Below are 21,017 nucleotides of genomic sequence, written 5' to 3' on the forward strand. Positions count from 1 at the left end.
TTGATCCTGTCTGGGATTTTGGTTTGGTGAGAGCAGAATGGGTTACCAAACCAAAGGGAAGAAGTGGAGTTCTGGTACTGGTAAGCTGTTAGAACATAGAACATAGAACATTACAGCACAGTACAGGCCCTTCGGCCCTCGATGTTGTGCTGACCTGTCATACCGATCTCAAGCCCATCTAACCTACACTGTTCCATGTACGTCCATATGCTTATCCAATGACGACTTAAATGTACCTAAAGTTAGCGAATCTACTACCGTTATTTGGTGGTACAGGCTTGAGGGCTGAATGGCCTTTTTTGGTTCCTATAATAACCCTTGCCTGTTGATAGTTGTCAGAAATCACATGACACCAGGTTATAGCCTGACAGTTTTATTTGAAATCACAAGCTTTCAGAGCCTCGGTCCTTCTTCAGATGTTGACTGTTGGAGACCTGTTGCAACAGAAACTCATAAGTGCAAAGATTAAACCATTCATGAATGCTGTGATTGGGACTAACCCTTTCATAAACCTGAACAATGATTCAGTCATCACAATTAATCCTGATTAATGAAGTTGTTTGTGCTAACCCTCATCAGTATCCAGATAAGAATCAAGCAGCAACGAACATTGAAGCTAATATAACAGGAAGGGAGGGAACCAGTTGGCCTGACCTTGGACATTGATAAGATGTTGGAGTCCATTATTCAGGATGAGATTGCAGAGTACTTGAATGTTCCTGATAAAATCCGATTGAATCATTACGCTTTCATCAAGGGGAGGTCACACGTAACAAATCTGTTTGAATTCTTTGAGGAGTTAACAACCAAGTTAGACAAAGGACAGGCAAGATACTGGCATGGATGGAGGATTGGATGACTGGCAGAAAGCAGAGAGTAGGGGTAGAAGGACATTTTAGAAGATTGCAGCCAGTGACTAGTGGGTCTCCTCACGAGTCCACGTTGGGATCACAAATATTCACGTCACACATAAATGAAGGAACTGAGGGCATTGTTGCTAAATTTGCAGATGACACAAAGAGAGGTGAAGGGACAGGTAGTGTTGAGGAAGTGGGCTGGCTGCAGAAGTACTTGGACAGGACAGGAGAATGGGTAAAGGTGCGGCAGATGGAATAAAATGTGGGAACATATGAGTTTGCCTACCAACATAACAGGTCCACAGAGGATGGCATATTCCTAGCCCTGCACTCACCCCTGGAACATCTGGCCAACAAAGACACCCACGTCAGACTCCTGCTCGTTGCCTACAGCTCCACCTTCAACACCATCATTCCCTCCAGACTGATCTGATAATTGTGTGACCTTGGTCTCAGCTGCTCCCTCTGCACCTGGATCCTCAGCTTTCTGACCCGCAGGCCGCAATCAGTGAGGATAGGTAACTGCACCCCCTCCACCATAACACTTAACACTGGACCCCCCCAGGGATGCGCCCTCAGCCCCCTTCTGTACGCCCTGTGTTGCCAAATTTCAAACAAAAGCCACCTACAAGTTCGATGACAACACCACCGTAGTGGAACGGATCTCTAACACAGACGAGTCAGAACACAGAAGCGAGATAGAGGGCTTGGTGGCAGGGTGCAATGAGAACAATCTGTCTCTCAACGTTGGCAAAACTAAAGAACTGATCATCAACTTCAGAAAGAAAGGAGAACACAGCCCCATCTACATCAATGGGACTGAGGTTGAGCGAGTGAAGAGCATCAAGTTCCTCGGAGTGACGATAACCGACAAACTGTCCTGGGCTTCCCAAGTAAATGTAACAGTCAAGAAGGCACAACAACACCTCCTCTTCCTCAGGCAGCTCACGAAATTTGTCGTGTCCATAAGGCCCCTCACCAACTTCTACAGATGCCCCGTTGAAAGCATCCTGTCCTGGTGCATAACGGCCTGGTACGGTAACTGCTCTGCCCAGGACTGTAAGAAACTACAGAAGGTGGTGTGCAAGCCCAGACCATCACAGAAACCAACCTTCCATCCATGGACTCCATCCACATGGCTCGTTGCCGCAGAAAGGCGGCCAACATCATCAAAGACCCATCACACCCTGGTAATGATCTCCACAACCTCTTCCATCAGGCAGAAGGTACAGAAGCCTGAACACACGCACAAACGGGTTCAGGAACAGCTTCTTTACAGTCATTATCAAACTGCTGAATGGACTCCAGCCTCAAATAATGTAACCTACAAAGTAATCTGTGTGCCTCTAAATCTTTTTGATCTGTACATTCTGTGCTTCTGTGATCTGCCTGTAGCACTTTTCAACAAAGCTTTTCACTATATTTCAGTACGTGTGACAGTAAAATCAATCACTCAATCAATTTGGTAGGAAGAATAGAAGCGTAGACCATTTCCTGAGTGGGAAAAGGTTTTAGAAATACAAAGCATAAAGGGACTTGGGAGTTCTAGGTTAATATGCAGGTTCAGTTAGCAGAGAAGGAGGCAAATGTAATGTTAGCATTCATTTCAAGAGGCCTAGAATGCAAGAGCAGAGATGTACTGCTGAGGCTGTATAAGGCTCTGGTCAGACTGCATTTGCAATATTGTGAGCTGTTTTGGGCCTCGTTCCTACAGAAGGATGACCTGGTGTTAGAGGAAATTCTGAGAAGATTTACGAAGATGATCCCAGGGATGAAGGGCTTGTCATATCAAGAACAGTAGAGAATTCTGGGTCTGTACTCAATGGAGTCTAATTGAATGGGAAATCTAATTGAAACTTACAGAATATTGAAAGGGCACATGAAGAAGGTGTTTCCACTTGTCAGGGAGACTGGAACCCAAAGCCCCAGAGTGAAGGGACGATCCTTTAGAACCAAAATGATGAGGAATTTCTTCAGCCAGAGGGTGGTCACAGCAGAACTCATTGCTGCAAAAGGCTGTGAAGATCAGTCAGTGTATTCAACTCATTGAGTTTATTTAAGACATGGATAGATTGGTTCATGAATCAAAGGTTATGGGAGAAGGCAGAACATAGAACATAGAACATAGAACAGTACAGCACAGAACAGGCCCTTCAGCCCACAATGTTGTGCCGACCATTGATCCTCATGTATGCACCCTCAAATTTCTGTGACCATATGCATGTCCAGCAGTCTCTTAAATGACCCCAATGACCTTGCTTCCACAACTGCTGCTGGCAACGCATTCCATGCTCTCACAACTCTCTGCGTAAAGAACCTGCCTCTGACTTCCCCTCTATACTTTCCACCAACCAGCTTAAAACTATAACCCCTCGTGCTAGCCATTTCTGCCCTGGGAAATAGTCTCTGGCTATCGACTCTATCTATGCCTCTCATTATCTTGTATACCTCAATTAGGTCCCCTCTCCTCCTCCTTTTCTCCAATGAAAAGAGACCGAGCTCAGTCAACCTCTCTTCATAAGATAAGCCCTCCAGTCCAGGCAGCATCCTGGTAAACCTCCTCTGAACCCTCTCCAAAGCATCCACATCTTTCCTATAATAGGGCGCCCAGAACTGGACGCAGTATTCCAAGTGCGGTCTAACCAAAGTTTTATAGAGCTGCAACAAGATCTCACGACTCTTAAACTCAATCCCCCTGTTAATGAAAGCCAAAACACCATATGCTTTCTTAACAACCCTGTCCACTTGGGTGGCCATTTTAAGGGATCTATGTATCTGCACACCAAGATCCCTCTGTTCCTCCACGCTGCCAAGAATCCTATCCTTAATCCTGTACTCAGCTTTCAAATTCGACCTTCCAAAATGCATCACCTCGCATTTATCCAGGTTGAACTCCATCTGCCACCTCTCAGCCCATCTCTGCATCCTGTCAATGTCCCGCTGCAGCCTACAACAGCCCTCTACACTGTCAACGACACCTCCGACCTTTGTGTCGTCTGCAAACTTGCTGACCCATCCTTCAATTCCCTCGTCCAAGTCATTAATAAAAATTACAAACAGTAGAGGCCCAAGGACAGAGCCCTGTGGAACCCCACTCACCACTGACTTCCAGGCAGAATATTTTCCTTCTACTACCACTCGCTGTCTTCTGTTGGCCAGCCAATTCTGTATCCAAGCAGCTAAGTTCCCCTGTATCCCATTCCTCCTGACCTTCTGAATGAGCCTTCCATGGGGAACCTTATCAAATGCCTTACTGAAGTCCATATACACCACATCCACAGCTCGACCCTCATCAACCTTTCTAGTCACATCCTCAAAAAACTCGATAAGGTTTGTAAGGCATGACCTACCCCTCACAAAGCCGTGTTGACTGTATTTGATCAAGCCATGCTCTTCCAGATGGTCATAAATCTTATCCCTCAGAATCCTTTCTAACACCTTGCAGATGACAGACGTGAGACTTACCGGTCTATAATTGCCGGGGATTTCCCGATTTCCTTTCTTGAAGAGAGGAATTACATTTGCCTCTCTCCAGTCCTCAGGTACGACTCCAGTGGAGAGCGAGGATGCAAAGATCTTCGCAAGTGGCGAAGCAATTGCATTTCTCGCTTCCCAAAGCAGCCGAGGACAAATCTGATCCGGGCCTGGCGACTTGTCAATCTTAATGTTTGACAAAATTTTCAGCACATCAGCTTCCTCTATCTCTATCCATTCCAGCATGCACACCTGCTCTTCAAAGGTTTCATTCACTACAAAGTTGGTTTCTTTCGTAAAGACAGAAGCAAAAAAAACTCATTTAGGGCTTCCCGTACCTCCTCAGGCTCCACACACAAGTTCCCTATGCTATCCCTGATCGGCCCTACTCTTTCTTTGACCATTCTCTTATTCCTCACATAAGTGTAAAATGCCTTTGTGTTTTCCCGGATTCCTTCTGCCAAGCCTTTCTCGTGCCCCCTCCTGGCTCTCCTCAGACCATTTTTGAGCTCCTTCCTTGCCTGCATGTAATCCTCTCTAGCTGAACTTGACCCTAGCTTCCTCCACCTTATGTAAGCTACCTTCTTCCTTTTCACTAGAAGCTCCACCGCCCTCGTCATCCAAGGTTCCTTAATCTTACCCCTTCTTGCCTGTCTCAGAGGGACATATTTACTCATCACTCCCAACAACTGTTCCTTAAACCATCTCCACATGTCTATAGTTCCCTTACCATGGAACAACTGCTCCCAGTCCATGCTTCCTAACTCATGTCTAATCGCATCATAGTTTCCTCTTCCCCAATTAAATATCCTCCCATTCTGCCTAATCCTCTCCTTCTCCATAGCTATGTAAAATGTGAGGCAGTTATGGTCACTATCACCAAAATGCTCTCCCACCACAAGATCTGATACCTGCCCCGGCTCGTTTCCGAGCACCAAGTCTAGAATGGCCTCTCCCCTTGTCGGCCTGTCAACGTACTGCGTTAGGAAACCCTCCTGAACACACCTTACAAAAACAGCTCCATTCAAATCTTCTGCTCGAAGGAGGTTCCAATCAACATTAGGAAAGTTAAAGTCACCCATTACAACAACCCTACTACGTCCACACTTTTCCAAAATCTGTCGACCTATGCTTTCTTCAATCTCCCTGCTGCTATTGGGGGGCCTGTAGTAAACCCCTAACGAGGTGACTACTCCCTTGCTGTTCCTAATTTCCACCCATACTGACTCAGTCGGCAGATCTTCCTCGACAAAGGAAGCTTCTGTAGCTGTGATACCCTCTCTGATTAGTAGTGCTACACCCCCTCCTCTTTTTCCCCCCTCCCTATTCTTTTTAAATGTTCTAAACCCTGGAACATCCAGCAACCATTCCTGCCCATGAGAAACCCATGTCTCTGTTATGGCCACAACATCATAGCACCAGGTACTGATCCATGCTCTAAGTTCATCACTTTTATTCCGGATACTCCTTGCATTAAAGCAAACACACTTTAACCGATCCCTTGGTTCCTTCCCAGGAAAATCCTTCCCACTAGCTGGTCTACCTCTTGCTACTGCCTCACCTGCATCAACGCTCACCTCTGGTATACAGCTCAGGTTCCCACCCCCCTGCCATACTAGTTTAAACCCTCTCGAACTACTCGAGCAAACCGAACTACTCGAGAAGAATGACATGATCAAATGGCAAAGTGTACTCAGTGGGTTGAAAGGCCAATTCTACTCCTATCCCTTATAAGGGCCACTTTGAAGAACACTGGGTCCAGTATTCTGACTTTCATCTGTACCATTACTGTAGCCTCTTGGATCATCCATATCTTTAGTTTTCCCTTCATTTGCAACCTCTTAACTGGCAGAACAGCAGTTGTAAGGGACAGGTCAAGCCAGGATACATTACAATGAGTGGATCACTTCCCTGGCCTTGAACATTTACAAGGTTTACGTTGGGAATATGATGCAATGCTCATCACTGACACGAGGTCTCTTCAATTTCAAGTAGAGTCAGAAGTTCTGACTGGCTGCAGCGAACTGAAATGGCACCCAATTTAACATCAGCTCTGGCCCTACCAGTGTACAATGGCCAGTGCATGGGTCCTCTGTAAGGTGCCTTCCAACAACTTGCCAAGGTCCCTACATGGGCAACCTCCACTCCTGTGTCCTTCCCCAGCAGGCAGCAATGCTGGACAAGTAGGGCTCTTTACTCAGAGAGTGGTGGGAGCATGGAATGCATTGCCGGAGACAGTAGTGGAGTCTACTTCATTAGGGGCATTTAAGCAGCTATTAGATGGGCGTATGGATGATAGTATAAGATAGGGGTGGAGGTTAGATTGACCTTAGGTTTCGGGTAAAAGTTCAGCACAACATTGTGTGCCGAAGGGCCTGTACTGTGCTGTACTGTTCCACGTTCCATATTCTAATACCCTAAGCGTGTTTTACACAGTGAGTTACTGTGATCTGGACAGTTCAGTTCAGAGGGGATGTGCAAGCAGATTCAAACATAACATTCAAAAGGTGATTGAAGGCCTGGAAGATAGAGAGCAAAGGAAATAAGACGACAGGTGTCTGCAATTGACTGATGTCTGGCATGGGAACCACTCATATGTATGAAAGTGATCTGAGCAGAGGCAATAACCAGGGGGCCCAGTCTTAAAGTTATTGTTGGAAGGATTAGAGGGGAATGGGGGTGTGTTTGGTCACTTAGGGGGAGGTGTAGATTTGGGATTCACTGCCTGAGAACACGGTATTAACAAAAACTTCATCACGGTTTACAAAATCTTAGGATTTTCATTTGAAGTGCTAGAACTCACTGACCAAGAGCAGGAAAGTAATCAAGGCAACACACTTTCGGCTAGCACAGAGATGATGGATCAAATGGCTTTCTTCTGTGTTTCATTTGATAACACTCTTTCATTTGCTGCAGACGCAGTTTGGAAAAGACTACAAGGACTGTCTGATTATAAAGGAGAAAAGCTATTCTCTGGCTGGAGTGCACAGACAGTTTGAGAGCCTGAGGGAGCTTCTGAGTTACTATCACAAGACTGGCCTCATGTCTGAAGGTGTCAGCATCCAGCTTAATACTTGCTGCCCACCCAGACCCAAAGGTAATATTTCTACTTTACTTTTCCAAGTTCCCTCCCTAGGCCCCTCTACCACTCTTCCTCCTCGCTTAGGAAACACCTTAAAACCTACCCTCTGAATGTCCTAAAGGGTGGGATCTTCCATTTTCATCGGGATTCCCTGTTGCTAAGTCGGTGATCTATGCTGACTCTCCACGGGAGGGTCTGAGCTGTGTTTTGCCATTGAGGCAGCTTAGAAGTCAGCGGTGGTCCTTCCCTCCAAACTCCAACCCCGAGGGTGAAGGTCCAACCCACTGCAAGATGCTGACCAGTCTCACACTTAGAAGCACCTTGGCTGCTGCCTGAAAGACAAGCAAAATCACAAGGATTAAGGTGTCAGGTACGTTGGTTGAGTGTGTGGGAGCTGAGTTGCTGGACATGAAGGACTCAGGAAGAGGCAAGGAGAAAGATAGAAAACTGGAGCAGGAGTAGGCCATTCTACCCTTTGAGTCTGTTCTGTCATTCAATGTGATAATGGTTGATCATTTCAACTCAATACCCTATTTCTACTTTCTCCCTATATCCTTTGATCCCTTTAACCCTCGGAATTATATCTAACACCTTCTTGAAAGCATTCAATACTTTGGCCTCAACAGCTTTCTGTGGCAGAGAATTCAACAGGCTCCCAGTCTCTGGGTGAAGACATGTCTCCTCATCTCAGCCTTAAATGGCCTAAACCCCTAGAATGTGACTCACTCTTATAGACTCATTGACCAGTGGAAAACATTTGTTTTGTTTAGTTTACTTTGTCTAAGTTCCTTACGGTTTTGAGTGCTGCGTCAGATTTCTTTATCCTGATAAAGGCTGCTTCAGGAATTCACAATTAAAGTCCAGCATTGCTAATGGCATCACAGCGACAGAAAGTTCATAAACAATTGGCAGGCCCCAGAGCACTTCACAGACAGTGAAGTGTAGTATTGTCATGTGAGAAACATGGCAGCCATTTTTACGCAGCAAGATTCCACAAACAAGGAAGGAGTGTGTGCTGATATCGTCACTGGGCTAATGATCCCTAGCAGGATTTGAACCCAGGTCCCCAGTAAATCACCTGGTTCCCTAGATTAATAGCCTAGTCATTGAGTTAAGGAGTCATACAGCATGGAAACAGACCCTTCAGAGCAACCAGTCCACGTTGACCCTGTTCCCAAACTAAACTGGTCCCACTTGCCTGCATTTGGTCCATATCCTTCCAAACCTTTCCTATTAAAGTGCCCAACCCAATGCCTTTTAAATGCTGTAACTGTACCCGTATCCACCACTTCCTCTGGCAGTTCATTCCACACATGAACCACACTGTATTAAGACGTTGCCCCTCACGTCCATCTTGAAACTTTCTCCTCTCTCTTTAAGGATATGCTCCCTAGTTTTGAACACCCCCAAGGGAGAAAACGCTTGCTATTCACCTTATCTATGTCCCTCATGATTTTATAAATCTCCTCAAGGTCTCTTCAACCTCCTATGCTCCAGTGAAAGAAATCCCAGCCTATCCTGCCTTTCTTTATACCTCAAACCTTCTAGATCCAGCACATCTGCTCAATCTTTTCTGTACCCTCTCCAGTTTAAAAATATCCTTCCTTTGGCAAAGCAACCAATAATGTGTACAGTACTCCAGGAGAGGCTTCACCAATGTTATGTACAATCTCAACATAATATCCCAACTGTTATACTCAAAAGTCTGAGAAATGAAGGCAAGCGTGCTAAATGACTTTTTAACCACCCTGTCTACCTGTGATGCACATTTCAAAGAATTATGTACCTGAACCCCTAGGCCTCTCTTCTACAATAATACCCAGGGCCTTACCATTAGTGTATACATCCTGCCCTTGTTTGTTTTACATTACCTCGCATTCATCCAAATTCAACTCTAACTATCCCTACTCAGCCCATTGACCCAAACTGATCAAGATCTCTTTGTAATCTTAGATAATCTCCTTCACTGTTGACTATATTTATGAACCATGCCTCTAAATTCTCGTCCAATTTGTTTATACAAATGACAAACAATAGTGGACCCAGCACCGATCCCTGCAGCTCACCGCTGGTCACAGGCCTCCACTTTGAAACACAACCCTGCACCACAACCCTCTATCTCCTACCATCAAACCAATTTTGTGTCCTAATGATATTATCACTATACCATTGCCTCCTTTTAAAACAAATAAGATGGAAACATATAACATTCTGGGAGCTCTTTACAGGGTGGATTTGGAGAGGATGTTTGCTGCTAGGGGAGTATCTAGAATTAGGCATCATTAATTAAAAAAAAGGTGATCAGCCATTTGAAACAAGTGACAAACAGTTTTCTTTTCCTCACAAACAGGCACGTGGAATTCTCTTCCTCAAAAGGCAGTGGAAAGCAAACATTTTTAAGGCAAAGTTAGATATATTCTAAATGAGCAAATGGATGAAGGGTCACATCATGTGGAAGCAGTCTATTCAACCCACACTGTACCTCTGAAGAGTACTGCACCCATACCCAACCCTCCACACTAGGGGAAATTTAGCAATGCCCAATCCACTTAAACTGCACAAGGAAACCCACACGGACACAGGGAGAAAGTGCAAACTCCACACAGTCACCCGAGACAGGAATTGAACATGGTCCCAGGCGCTGGGAGGTAGCAGTGCAAACCACTGTGCTACAGTGCCACAGGGATAAGTAGAATTTCTAGATCAACTGTGATCTTATTGATTGGCAGAACAGGCTCAAAGGACCGAATGGCCTACTCCTGTTTGTAACTCATGTGGTCATGCCCATGTTCAAAATAAGATCTCTCCATTGGTGTTACATTTGGGCTTGCAGGATGGCGCTACTACATGTTGGGAAGTTTAGATTATTTCATTCCCAGAATGGGGATAAATGTTAGTTTCAAACAACAATAATATAGGTTTTTATCAGCACTTCTGTAATAAACAAGTTGATGGTACCTGAATGTAAACTAAACAGCTCTAGGCCCGAAGCCTTCCTGCTCCTCTGATGCTGCTTGGCCTGCCCTGTTCATCTAGCTCTACACCTTGTTACGTCAGCTTTCAAAGCAATTGTTTATTTGATTCTCTTCCCTGGTGGACAGCTCTTCAATGCTCCAATCCCAATCAATGTTCTCTTTTCTTTCCCCTTGCAGAAAAATCCAACTTAGTTATTGTACGCAGCAGTCGTTCTAGTGACCTCCTCACCTCCCCAACCATGCACCGAAGAAATGTCCATCAGATGATGTTCCACAAAGTGAAGAAGGAAGAGCTGGTCTGGGTGAGTCCATGGGAAGAAAGAATCTTTGATTGGCCGGCAAAAGCGAAAAATTATGCTGCTGGAAATCTGAACTGAAATTGCAGCAAAGGCTAAGACAAACTCCTGCAGACAGTGAGAGAGAGAGAGAGAGAGAGAGAGAATAAAGCAGAATGAATGTCTCCTATCAGTGACCTTTCATCAGAAGGAAGTGTTTGAAATTGATGTTCAGTAAAAGTCATTGACATAGCAACATGAAGTAGTCGAAGAAAGAGTCACTGGACCCAAAACGTTAATTCTGCTTTCTCTCCACAGATGCTGCCAGGCTTGTTGATCTTGTCCCTAAGAATTTGTGATTTTGTTTCAGATTTCCAGCAACCAAAGTTTTGTTTTGTAGTTTAGTGTAATTTCACATGCACAGTCATTTGCAACTAAAGAGAGTGTAGGGACTAACTGATGTAGAACTTGGCTATGTTCATCTCTACTTGTCAGGGCAATGAATAATGAGAATAGAATCTTTCGATTTGCAGAGTTCAGTGTCAGTACCTGGTACTTTCGTGCCATGAAGAGGCTAGCATTAAGTGATAGGATAAAAATTTCCTCTACTCTGCAAGAGCAATATATTCTAGATTCTTAACTGTGGCAGTACAATATTTTCCCAGCTTTCCTGCAAGAGGCTTAAATGATTGCCAAATGCTTCAGTGTTCTGAATCTCTTCCCCAACAGAAACCAATTTTTGTTATAACTCAAGTGTTAGATTAAGACTGGTTTAAAATCAGTGCAGAATTCAGCCAACAAGCAAATAAATCTTATCTACTGTTTTAGATTTGAACCCAGAAGTGAAATTCTTGCATCTCATTCATAACCCAACCCAGTTTCCAAGAATGGTACTTTTGGGTGAGGTCAAAATCAAAAATTAAATGCTGGTCATAATTGAATGAAAAGAAGTCATTATTTGCATATATAAAGTTTATTTCAGTCAATGAAGCACTCATTGAAGTTTAGTTAATGATCTACTGATTCAGGAGGAAATTCAGCACACATGACCCACCAACAGTAGTGTGATCTAATCAATCATTCAGGGTTAATGACAGAAGAAGCAAAGGAGATGGGGGTGGGGCTTGAGGTGGGAGGAGGGGATGGTTGGGAGGAAGGATAGGTTAGGGAGGCAGGGATGAGCTGTGCTGGTTTTGGAATGTGGTGGGGGGAGGGGGGATTTTGAAGCCATCTCCTACCGACTAACCTCATCACGCCCCCTTGACGAGTCCGTCCTCCCTGGGCTGACCTATCTCCTCCCTACCTCCCCACCTACACTCTCCTTTACTGGCTCCATCCCCGCCTCTTTGATCGGCCTATCTCCTCTCTACCTATCTTCTCCTCTATCCATCTTCCATCCGCCTTGCCCTCTCTCCCTATTTATTTCAGAATTGCCTTCCCCTCCCCCACTTCTGAAGAAGGGCCTAGGCCTGAAACGTCAGCCTTCCTGCTCCTAAGATGCTGCTCGGCCTACTGTGTTCATCCAGCTCCACACCTTGGTACCCCTATATCCATGGATGGAAGATTGGCTTCTGTGACGGTCTGGGCTGTGCACACGATCTTCTGTACTTTCTTACGGTCCTGGGCAGAGCAGTTGCTGTACCAGGCTGTTATGCACCCGGACAGGATGCTTTCAATGGGGCATCTGTAGAAGCTGGTGAGGGGCCTTATGGGCACAACAAATTTCCTGAGCGGTCTGAGGGAGAGGAGGCGCTGTTGTGCCTTCTTGACTGTTGCACCTACATGAGAAATCCAGGACAGATCGTTGGTTATCGTCACTCCGAGGAACTTGACCCACTCCACTCTCCACCCTCTCAGCCTCAGCTGTGTTCATTGATGTAGATGGGGGCTTGTTCTCCCCCTTTCCTTCTGAAGTCTATGATCAGTTCTTTAGCTTTGCCAACATTGAGAGAGAGTGAGAGAGAGAGAGATTGTTCTCATTGCACCACATCACCAAACCCCTCTATCTCCCTTCTGTATATGTCTGTGTGGATTTCCTTTTGGAGTTCTAGTTTCCACCCACATCCCAAACATGTGCAGGTTATGTGTCCATGCTAAAATGCCTAGAGTGTACAAGGATATGCAGGCTAGGTGGATTGGCCAGGCTAAATGCGGGAATAGCGTGGGTCTGGATGGGATCCTCTTCAGAGGACTGATGCAGATTCAATGGGTCAAATGATCTATTTCTGCAGAATAGCAATTCTATGATATATTCTATGAGAGGCCTGGGGAGGGTGTTGTGGCACTGTTGGAGTGTGACATCTGAACCAGGAGACCCAGGTTCAAGTCACACCTCTCCAAAGAAGTGTCATTAAGCTCTCAACACGGTTACAAGAAAGTATCTGTGAAGAAATGCTGATTCTTTGACTCTTTAAGAGAGTCTGGGTATCAGGAAGTGAACTTGAGAATAACAACGTGTATTTGAGCAGCACCGACCAGGGGCAAAGGCACATGATCAATGTTCATGCTGGTTTTTTATGTGTGAATCTCCAAGATCTGTGTTTGTCAGTGATTTCTGGTACCAGAAGACAGCGCTGCCAACAGGTGGGGAGCTACAGAGTGAATGTACATGCTCGCAGCCATGCAGCTTACAGGGAATGCTGCTCAAGATGTCTGCTCACCCCATTTCAGAGACGGGAAGTGGTGGCCTAGTGGTATTGTCATCACTTCGTTAATCTAGACACCCAGATAATAACCTGGGGTTCATATCCCACTGTAGTAGATGGTGGAATTTGAATTCAGTTTTTAAAAAAAATTCTGGAATTAACAATCTAAAGATTGGCCACAGGCCAATTGTCAGGAAAAACCCTATCTGGTTCGCTGATGTTCTTTAGGTAAGGAAACTGCTATCCTTACATGGTCTGGCCTACATGTGACTCCAGACCCACAGCAATGTAGCTGATTCTTTACCATCCTCTGGGCAATTAGGGATGGGCAATAAATGCTGCCTGGCCAGCGATGCCCTCATCCTGTGAATGAATAAAAAGCTCTAAAATATGAATTCAGTATTATTGACGTTCTGAGCGCAGTACTGATGGAGTTCTGCCAGAAGACCATTCAGATGTGACATTAAACTGAGGCACTGTTTGCTCTCTCTCCAGTGGGTGTAAAACATCCCACGGCCACTGCTTGGAAATAGTTTGGGGAGTTCCATCAACTGTCTTTACTAATATTTATCCCACTACCAACACTTTTGAAAAAAAAGTTACCTTTTCATAATGTTCTGAGGACCTGAGTATGAATCCAACAATGGCACATGGTGGACGGTGGATTCAGTAAAAGTCTGCAATTAAGGGTTTAATGATGACAATGAAGCCTTTATCAGAAAAACCCATCTGGTTTACTAATGTCCTTTAGGGAAGGAAGCTGCCATTCTTACCTGGTCTGGCCCACATGTGACTCCAGACACACAGAAATGTGTTTGGCTCTTAACTGCCCTCTGGGCAATTAGGGATGGGCAATAAATGCTGCCTGGCCAGTGATACCCAAATTCTATAAATGAATAAGAAAAAATTTGGGTGTATTGCTGAGGTATGGTTTAGTTGCTATGTTTCCTATATCACATGGATGATTAGATTTCAAAAGTATTTTAAGTGGCTCTAAAGCATTTGTGACATCAGTAGATTGTGAAGAGGGTCAATAATTTGCAAATTCTTTCTTTATTTCTGGTCATATCCTTAACTCTGAGAACAAAAGGATTTCTGTATTCAGATTGAACACTTCCAGGCCATCTCACATCAATAATCAGTTCCATAAGGAAACATGAAGAGTGTTGCTCAGGAAAACTTAAACTAATTGATATCACAAGCTGTCTCTGTGGAATGTGGCATTAAATGCGTCTTGGATCAGCAATTGTTGAATGCATTATGACGGCTGCAATGTTTTAAGATCAAGCCATTCATACAAGCTGCTAAAATGATCATATCACAACCTATGAGATAACACGGTGTGAAGCTGGATGAACACAGCGGGCCAAGCAGCATCAGAGGAGCGGGAAGGCTGCCATTTCGGGTTGGGACACTTCTTCAGAAAATATCACAACCTATTTTAGGTTTCTCTTTTGTGTATTGTATGTGCATAGACTGGGCCTTGCTTATAGCTGATTAGCTGCATGATAAACCAGGAATTTTGTGGACAACCATTCCAACACTTCCTGCCCATCAGTGCTGTCAAACACTGTCATTTGTCAGTGGCTGTGGGACGTCAACAAAGTCTCCCTCTTTGTTACTTGGATCTGGAGGCTGGCTGACCAAAACTCTGAAGATTTTACTTACGTTTGCCTACCTTTGTCGGAAGAGAGCTGTACAGTCAATCCCCTCACCCCAGCTTACCAATGACTGCTTCAATCCATGACTGGGAAAGAAACACATGCCCTTAGCAAAACTGGTACATCTCAATGCCCTCTGGCCATCAGTGACACTGATAAACCTACACATGGCCAGGAAGGGAAATCCGGTTCGAAGAATCCTCTGGACAGCCCATCATTTCTTCAGGTCTGGGAATAAAAATGGAACAGTGGAAATTTGGTGCCAAGGGCCAGAAGGAAATATTGCTCCTGTGTGAGAATGATTTCCTGCATTCTTTCATAGAATGTGGGCCAGTATTTATTGTCCATCCCTAAATTTTTTTTATTCATTTGTGGGATGTGGGCATCACTGCCTCAGCCAGCATTTATTGCCCGTCCCTAGTTGCCCTTGAGAAGGTGGGGGTGAGCTGCCTTCTTAAACCGTTGTAGTCCTCCTGGGGTTGACCCACAATGCCACTGGGAAGGGAATTCCAGGATTTTGACTCCACGACAGTGAAGGAAGAGTGAAAAAATTGCAAGCCAGGATGGTTAGTGACTTGGATGGAAATTTGAAAGTGATGGTGTTCCCATGTATCTGCTGCCCTTGTCCTTCTACATGGAAGTGGTCGTGGGTTTGGAAGGTGCTGACTGAGGATCTTTGGTGAAATTCTGCAGTGTATCTTGTAGACGGTACACACTGCAGCCACTGAGCATCGGTTGTGAAGGGAGTGAATACTTGTGGATGCGGTGCCAATCAAGCGGGGGCTGCTTTGTCCTGGATGGTGTCAGGCTTCTTGAGTGTTCTTGGGGCTGCACCCATCCAGGCAAGTGGGGAGCATTCCATCACACTCCTGACTTGTGCCTTGTTGTGGTGGACAGGCTTTGAGAATTGAAACATTTATTATCACATGTATTCAATGTGAAAATACAGTGAAAAGTGGGTATATTCGCCGTACATACATGGTGTCAATAACACTAACTTAAAATACAACAAGAAAACAAAATAACTTAAGAGAGTCCAACTTTCCTTTCCACGGCCACAGTCCCACTCCGGGTTTTCCAGCCATTGCCATTGCTCTGCCAGAGCCCCCCTCTCTCCTGCCTCACCATCCCCCTCTCTCCTGCCTCACCATCCCCCTCTCTCTTGCCTCACCATCCCCCTCTCTCTTGCCTCACCATCCCCCTCTCTCTTGCCTCACCATCCCCCTCTCTCCTGCCTCACCATCCCCCTCTCTCCTGCCTCACCATCCCCCTCTCTCTTGCCTCACCATCCCCCTCTCTCTTGCCTCACCATCCCCCTCTCTCCTGCCTCACCATCCCCCTCTCTCCTGCCTCACCATCCCCCTCTCTCCTGCCTCACCATCCCCCTCTCTCCGGCCTCACCATCCCCCTTTCTCCGGCCTCAACATCCCCCTCTCTCCGGCCTCAACATCCCCCTCTCTCCGGCCTCACCAACCCCTAATGTTGGCACTAGCCCCCAGATGTCAATGAGGAGGGCTTTGCATGGTCGACAGGGCTGTTTCTGCCGTTGTCTTTTCTGGTGCCGAGGTCGATACTGGGCAATCTGTCCTGTTTCATTTCTTTGAGAGTTTGTAGCGATTATACAACTGAGTGGCTTGCTCGGTCATTTCAGAGGGCAACTGAGAGTCAACAACATTGCTGTCAGTCTGGAGTGACATGTAGGCCAGACTAGGTGAGGATGACAGACTTCCTTTCCTGAAGGGCATTAGAATCACGGATGGGTTTTCCAACAATCGGTAATAATTTCAGTAGACACTGAATTCCAATTTTTATTTTTAAACATCAGATTCAAATGCCACCACTGTGGGATTTGAATCCAGGTCCCCAGAACATTCGCTAAGTTTCTGGATTCATACCACTGGGCCATTACCTACCGCTGCCCATTGAGAAAGTGATGGTGAGTTGCCTTCGTGAACTGCTGTAGTAACACCCAATGTGACATTAGAGAGGGAGTTTGAACATTTTGACCCAACAATGGTGCAAGAATAATGATTTAGTTCCAAGTCAGGGTGATGAGCGGTGTGGAGGGCAGATCACAGATGACGGTGATCCCATGCATCTGCTTCTTTCTCGGTAGTAATATTGACATTTCAGAACATGCTGGTGATTGGGTAACTTTCTAACCAGTAGCATGAATGCCCCCATCTAAATAGTGCTGTATTGAAGCCCCATGAGAGGAAGGAGCCAGGGACACAGCGAGCTGCAACAACCTAGTGCCTAAGATGGGAATGGAAGCCATTTTGAACTAACAGTTGGGCTTTGTTTCAATCACGACAGGGTGAGAGTCTGGGTCAAGGCTCCTTTACAAAGATCTTCAAAGGAACAAGAAAAGGAAACACAGATTGCCATTTTTACCAGATGGATGTTTTATTGAAGGTCCTGGATCACACACACAGGAACTACTCTGAGGTAATTCTGTCATCCCATCATTCGGGGGCAATAAACATCAGACTTTAGAAGATTGAAAACTGATCTGATTGAATTGATCAGGGAAAGGAGGAAATTAAAACTAAACTGTTCAGAATCGGGTGTCGGAAATTGTAAAGAAAATCTTGACGTGTCTCCCCCAGAAAGATTTTGCAACAGAGGGATAAGGGGGATAAATATATTATTGCGAGGTTAAGGTTATTGACAGGCTCAATGGCATCTTCTAGCCCATTGATGTTTTCAATGGTCATTGGATTGTGGTGCCGTCAGTGAGTCTTTGTGAGGAAAACAAATATTGAAGTATGACCAACGATGGCCCAAATGAATCTCGAGAGGTAAAGGAACAGAGAAAGATAGAAATCCATAGTTGTGCAGTCAAGGACTTTTGAGTGATTTGATTTGATTTATTGTTGTCACATGTACCTAAGTACAGTGAAAAACATTGTTTTGTGAGCTATATAGGCAGATCACAGCGAACAAGGACATACAGGTGCAAAAACGGAAATTGCTGGAAAAGCTCAGCATGCCTGGCTGCCCCTGTGAGGAGAAATCAGAGTTAATGTTTCAAGTTTGGTGACCCTTCCTCAGGAAGGTTCTGATAGAGGGTGACCAGACCCGAAACATTAACTCTGATTTCTCTTCACAGGGGCAGCCAGGCATGCTGAGCTTTTCTAGCAATTTCCGTTTTTGTGCCTGATTTACAGCAACCGCGGTTCTTTCAGTTTTTCTTGCCGTCATACAGATCACAGAGTGCTTAGACAAGAGTGAGGCATACAGGTTACAACTGCACAGAGCAAGATCAACATTATTCGAAGTTAGAGAGGTCCATTCGTCAGTCTAATGATGTGAGTGGGAGCCAGGGGTGTTGTTAGGAAGGTGCTAGTTAGAGAAACAAAAGCGTTGGGAGGTGATTATATTGCTGGAGGGCATTGTAGAGATCTACCTCTGTCAGTATAGTTACCATAATAACTATGTGAACCCTTCTTTACTGTTACAGTCATTCTTTGAGGCAGCAAGCATAATGAGTCAAATTTCTCACAAGCATCTAATCCTGGTTTATGGAATCTGTGCAGTCAGCGATGACAGTAAGTCCTGCAATATCCATGAAGTTTGACTGAATTGTTCTCTTCTATCTTTTTCCAACATTTGTAGATCAGGTGGGTTATTGGGGGGGTGGGTCTGGGTGGGATGCTCGGAGGTTCAGTGTGGACTTGTTGGGCCGAAGGGCCTGTTTCCACACTGTAGGGATTCTATGAAAAAATGAAATTAAGTATTCAGATTATTTTAAAGCATGAAGAGTCTTCATTATAACACATGGCAGCGTAGTGCTGGAAGAAGAGTAGGCCATTCTGCCTTACCAGTCCGATGTTAACATTTTGCCATCACTATGGTCCTCAGTATCTCTCCCCTTTTACCTAAGTCTCTCTTTCTCTCTCACATGGTCAGACCGCTCTCCTTGCTTTCTTCCCATACCTTTAGCCCTGCAAACTGTACCTTACTCCAGCTTGAAAACACTCAGAAGTCACACGACACCAGGTTATAGTCTGACAGTTTATTTGAAATCACAAGCTTTCGGAGCACTGCTGCTTCATCCCTGACTAAGGAGCAAAAGCTTGTGATTTCAAATAAACCTTTTGAACTGTAACCTGGTGTCATGTGACTTCTCACTTTGTCCGCCCCCGTCCAACATCAGCTCCTACACATCATGAAAACATTTAATGTTCTACTTCAATCACTCTGTGGTAGCGAATTCCACAGGTTCTGCACTCTGAGAGAAGACATTCCTCCTCATCTGAGTGCTCAAAGGCCAATCACATAGCATTAAAATTTAGGCAAGGTAGATAGAAAGAAAATATTTCCACAGTTTGACGAGTCTAATGTCTAGTGTTTGATTTTGTGTGTGAATGTTAACTGTTTTCTCCTCACTGTCTGTGATTCGTAAGATCTAGACACGGAGACTCAAAAAAATAAACAAATCTGAAGGAAGATCCAGAGCAGCTTGTAGCATGGAGCAGACATTTTAAAGCATTAAATTAAATGCCTGTGACACACACCTACAGGCTAATTTAGCATCTCTGTGTAAAATACACAGACAAGGATTCAAAGATTGGAACCATAGTCAAAGTATTAGTGTCAGACTCGGGTGGAATTAGGATACACTGCCACACACAATGACCAGAGGTGTTTGCGACTCTCTTCAGCAAGGGGCAAGATTAATTTTGAACGTTAAATCCGAAAGTGACATTTTTTTAATAACTAAAGTCATGAAGGTATGTTGAGCAAAGTTTGATGTACAGTGTTAGATCACAGATCAGTCTTGATCTCACTGAATGGTGAAATGAGCTCCAGGGGCCAAAGCGCCTCTCCTGTTCCTACGTTCTTAAACAGCATGTAGGTGTTATTGGTGGAAGGGGGGCACCTTAAGTTATAGGAGTCTTCAAAACATCCGCTTTACATTCTAATGAAGTGTCACCGGACCCGAAATGTTAACTCTGTTTTTCCTTCACAGATGCTGCCAGACTTAGTGAGCTTTTCCAGCAATTTTATTTTTGTTCCTGATTTACACTAAAATGTAAATCAGGAACAATGTAAATAGTCACTAAAATGACTGTCCGTTTGTTTTGCTGCCTTTCGCTTTACAGATATCATGGTGCAGGAGTACATGAAATATGGAGCCCTGGACACGTACTTGAAAAAGAACAGAAACAAAAGCTGTGTCAACATCAGCTGGAAGCTGGAAGTTGCAAAGCAACTTTCTTACGCCATGAATTTCCTGGTAGGTATTGCAACATGCAAGAGACACTTATCTCATTGCTGGATGTTCACGGCTCCCGGGTCACTGTTCAAAATTCAGGGGTTAGCCATTTTAGACACAAATAAGGGAAAACATTTTTCTTATGGAGGGCTATGATTCGTTGGATTGTTGTTCCTCCAGTGGGTGCTGGAAGAAAGCTTCAGGAAGGTTTTTAAGGCCGAGGAAGATAAATTTATGGTGTGCACAGAGGTGAAAGGTTATTGGGATGTGGTAGGTTCGTAAAGCAGTCAGATCAGCCAGGATCTTATTGAACAGCAGAACAGGATCAAGGGCATGAGTGGCCTACTCCTGCTCCTAATTCTCTACAATAGGAGGCTGAGGAGGCCAAGTTGCTGGATATATTCATGAAAGACATAGACTTTTGTTTAGGTTTTAAAGGCACAAAGGGGAGCAGGGATAAAACGAGAATGTGGTGTTGAGATAGAGGATCAGCCATAATCATATTGAATGGCAGAGCATGTTCAAAGGGCTGAATGGCCCACTCCTGCTCCTAGTTTCTATGTACTTCCCATCTTCATTTATAAAAGCAGGGAGTGGTACAGTCTGGGTGAGTGGTTTTCCAAGGTTCCCGGGCCAAAATCTTAACGCTGAACCAACAGAAGTAAAACAAATTCTCAGGTTATTTAACTGATCTTACTGTGCTCTATTATCTTCCCAATTGTAACCACACATAAAAATATAAGATGTCAGAGATTCCAGTGAACAACTCACCTCCTGACTCCCCAAAGCCTGTCCACCAACTACAAGGCACAAGTCAAGACTATGAT

At 44.8% G+C, this 21,017-nt stretch overlaps 1 protein-coding gene across 2 annotated transcripts in view; it reads left to right on the top strand.

The window, feature by feature from the left end:
* The window catches only part of LOC125465790 (tyrosine-protein kinase JAK2-like), a 125,709-nt gene that overhangs the window by 73,911 nt on the left and 30,781 nt on the right, over window positions 1-21,017 (top strand). For both annotated transcript variants that reach the window (XM_048559648.2, XM_048559647.2), the window contains 5 exons: window positions 7,248-7,428; window positions 10,566-10,690; window positions 17,286-17,417; window positions 18,433-18,520; window positions 20,078-20,211. In XM_048559648.2, coding sequence (XP_048415605.1) covers window positions 7,248-7,428; window positions 10,566-10,690; window positions 17,286-17,417; window positions 18,433-18,520; window positions 20,078-20,211 — 660 coding nt within the window. The remainder of the gene's footprint in view (window positions 1-7,247; window positions 7,429-10,565; window positions 10,691-17,285; window positions 17,418-18,432; window positions 18,521-20,077; window positions 20,212-21,017) is intronic.

The sequence above is a fragment of the Stegostoma tigrinum genome, chromosome 30 (genome assembly GCF_030684315.1).
Source record: "Stegostoma tigrinum isolate sSteTig4 chromosome 30, sSteTig4.hap1, whole genome shotgun sequence".
In the NCBI taxonomy this organism is placed as follows: domain Eukaryota; kingdom Metazoa; phylum Chordata; class Chondrichthyes; order Orectolobiformes; family Stegostomatidae; genus Stegostoma; species Stegostoma tigrinum.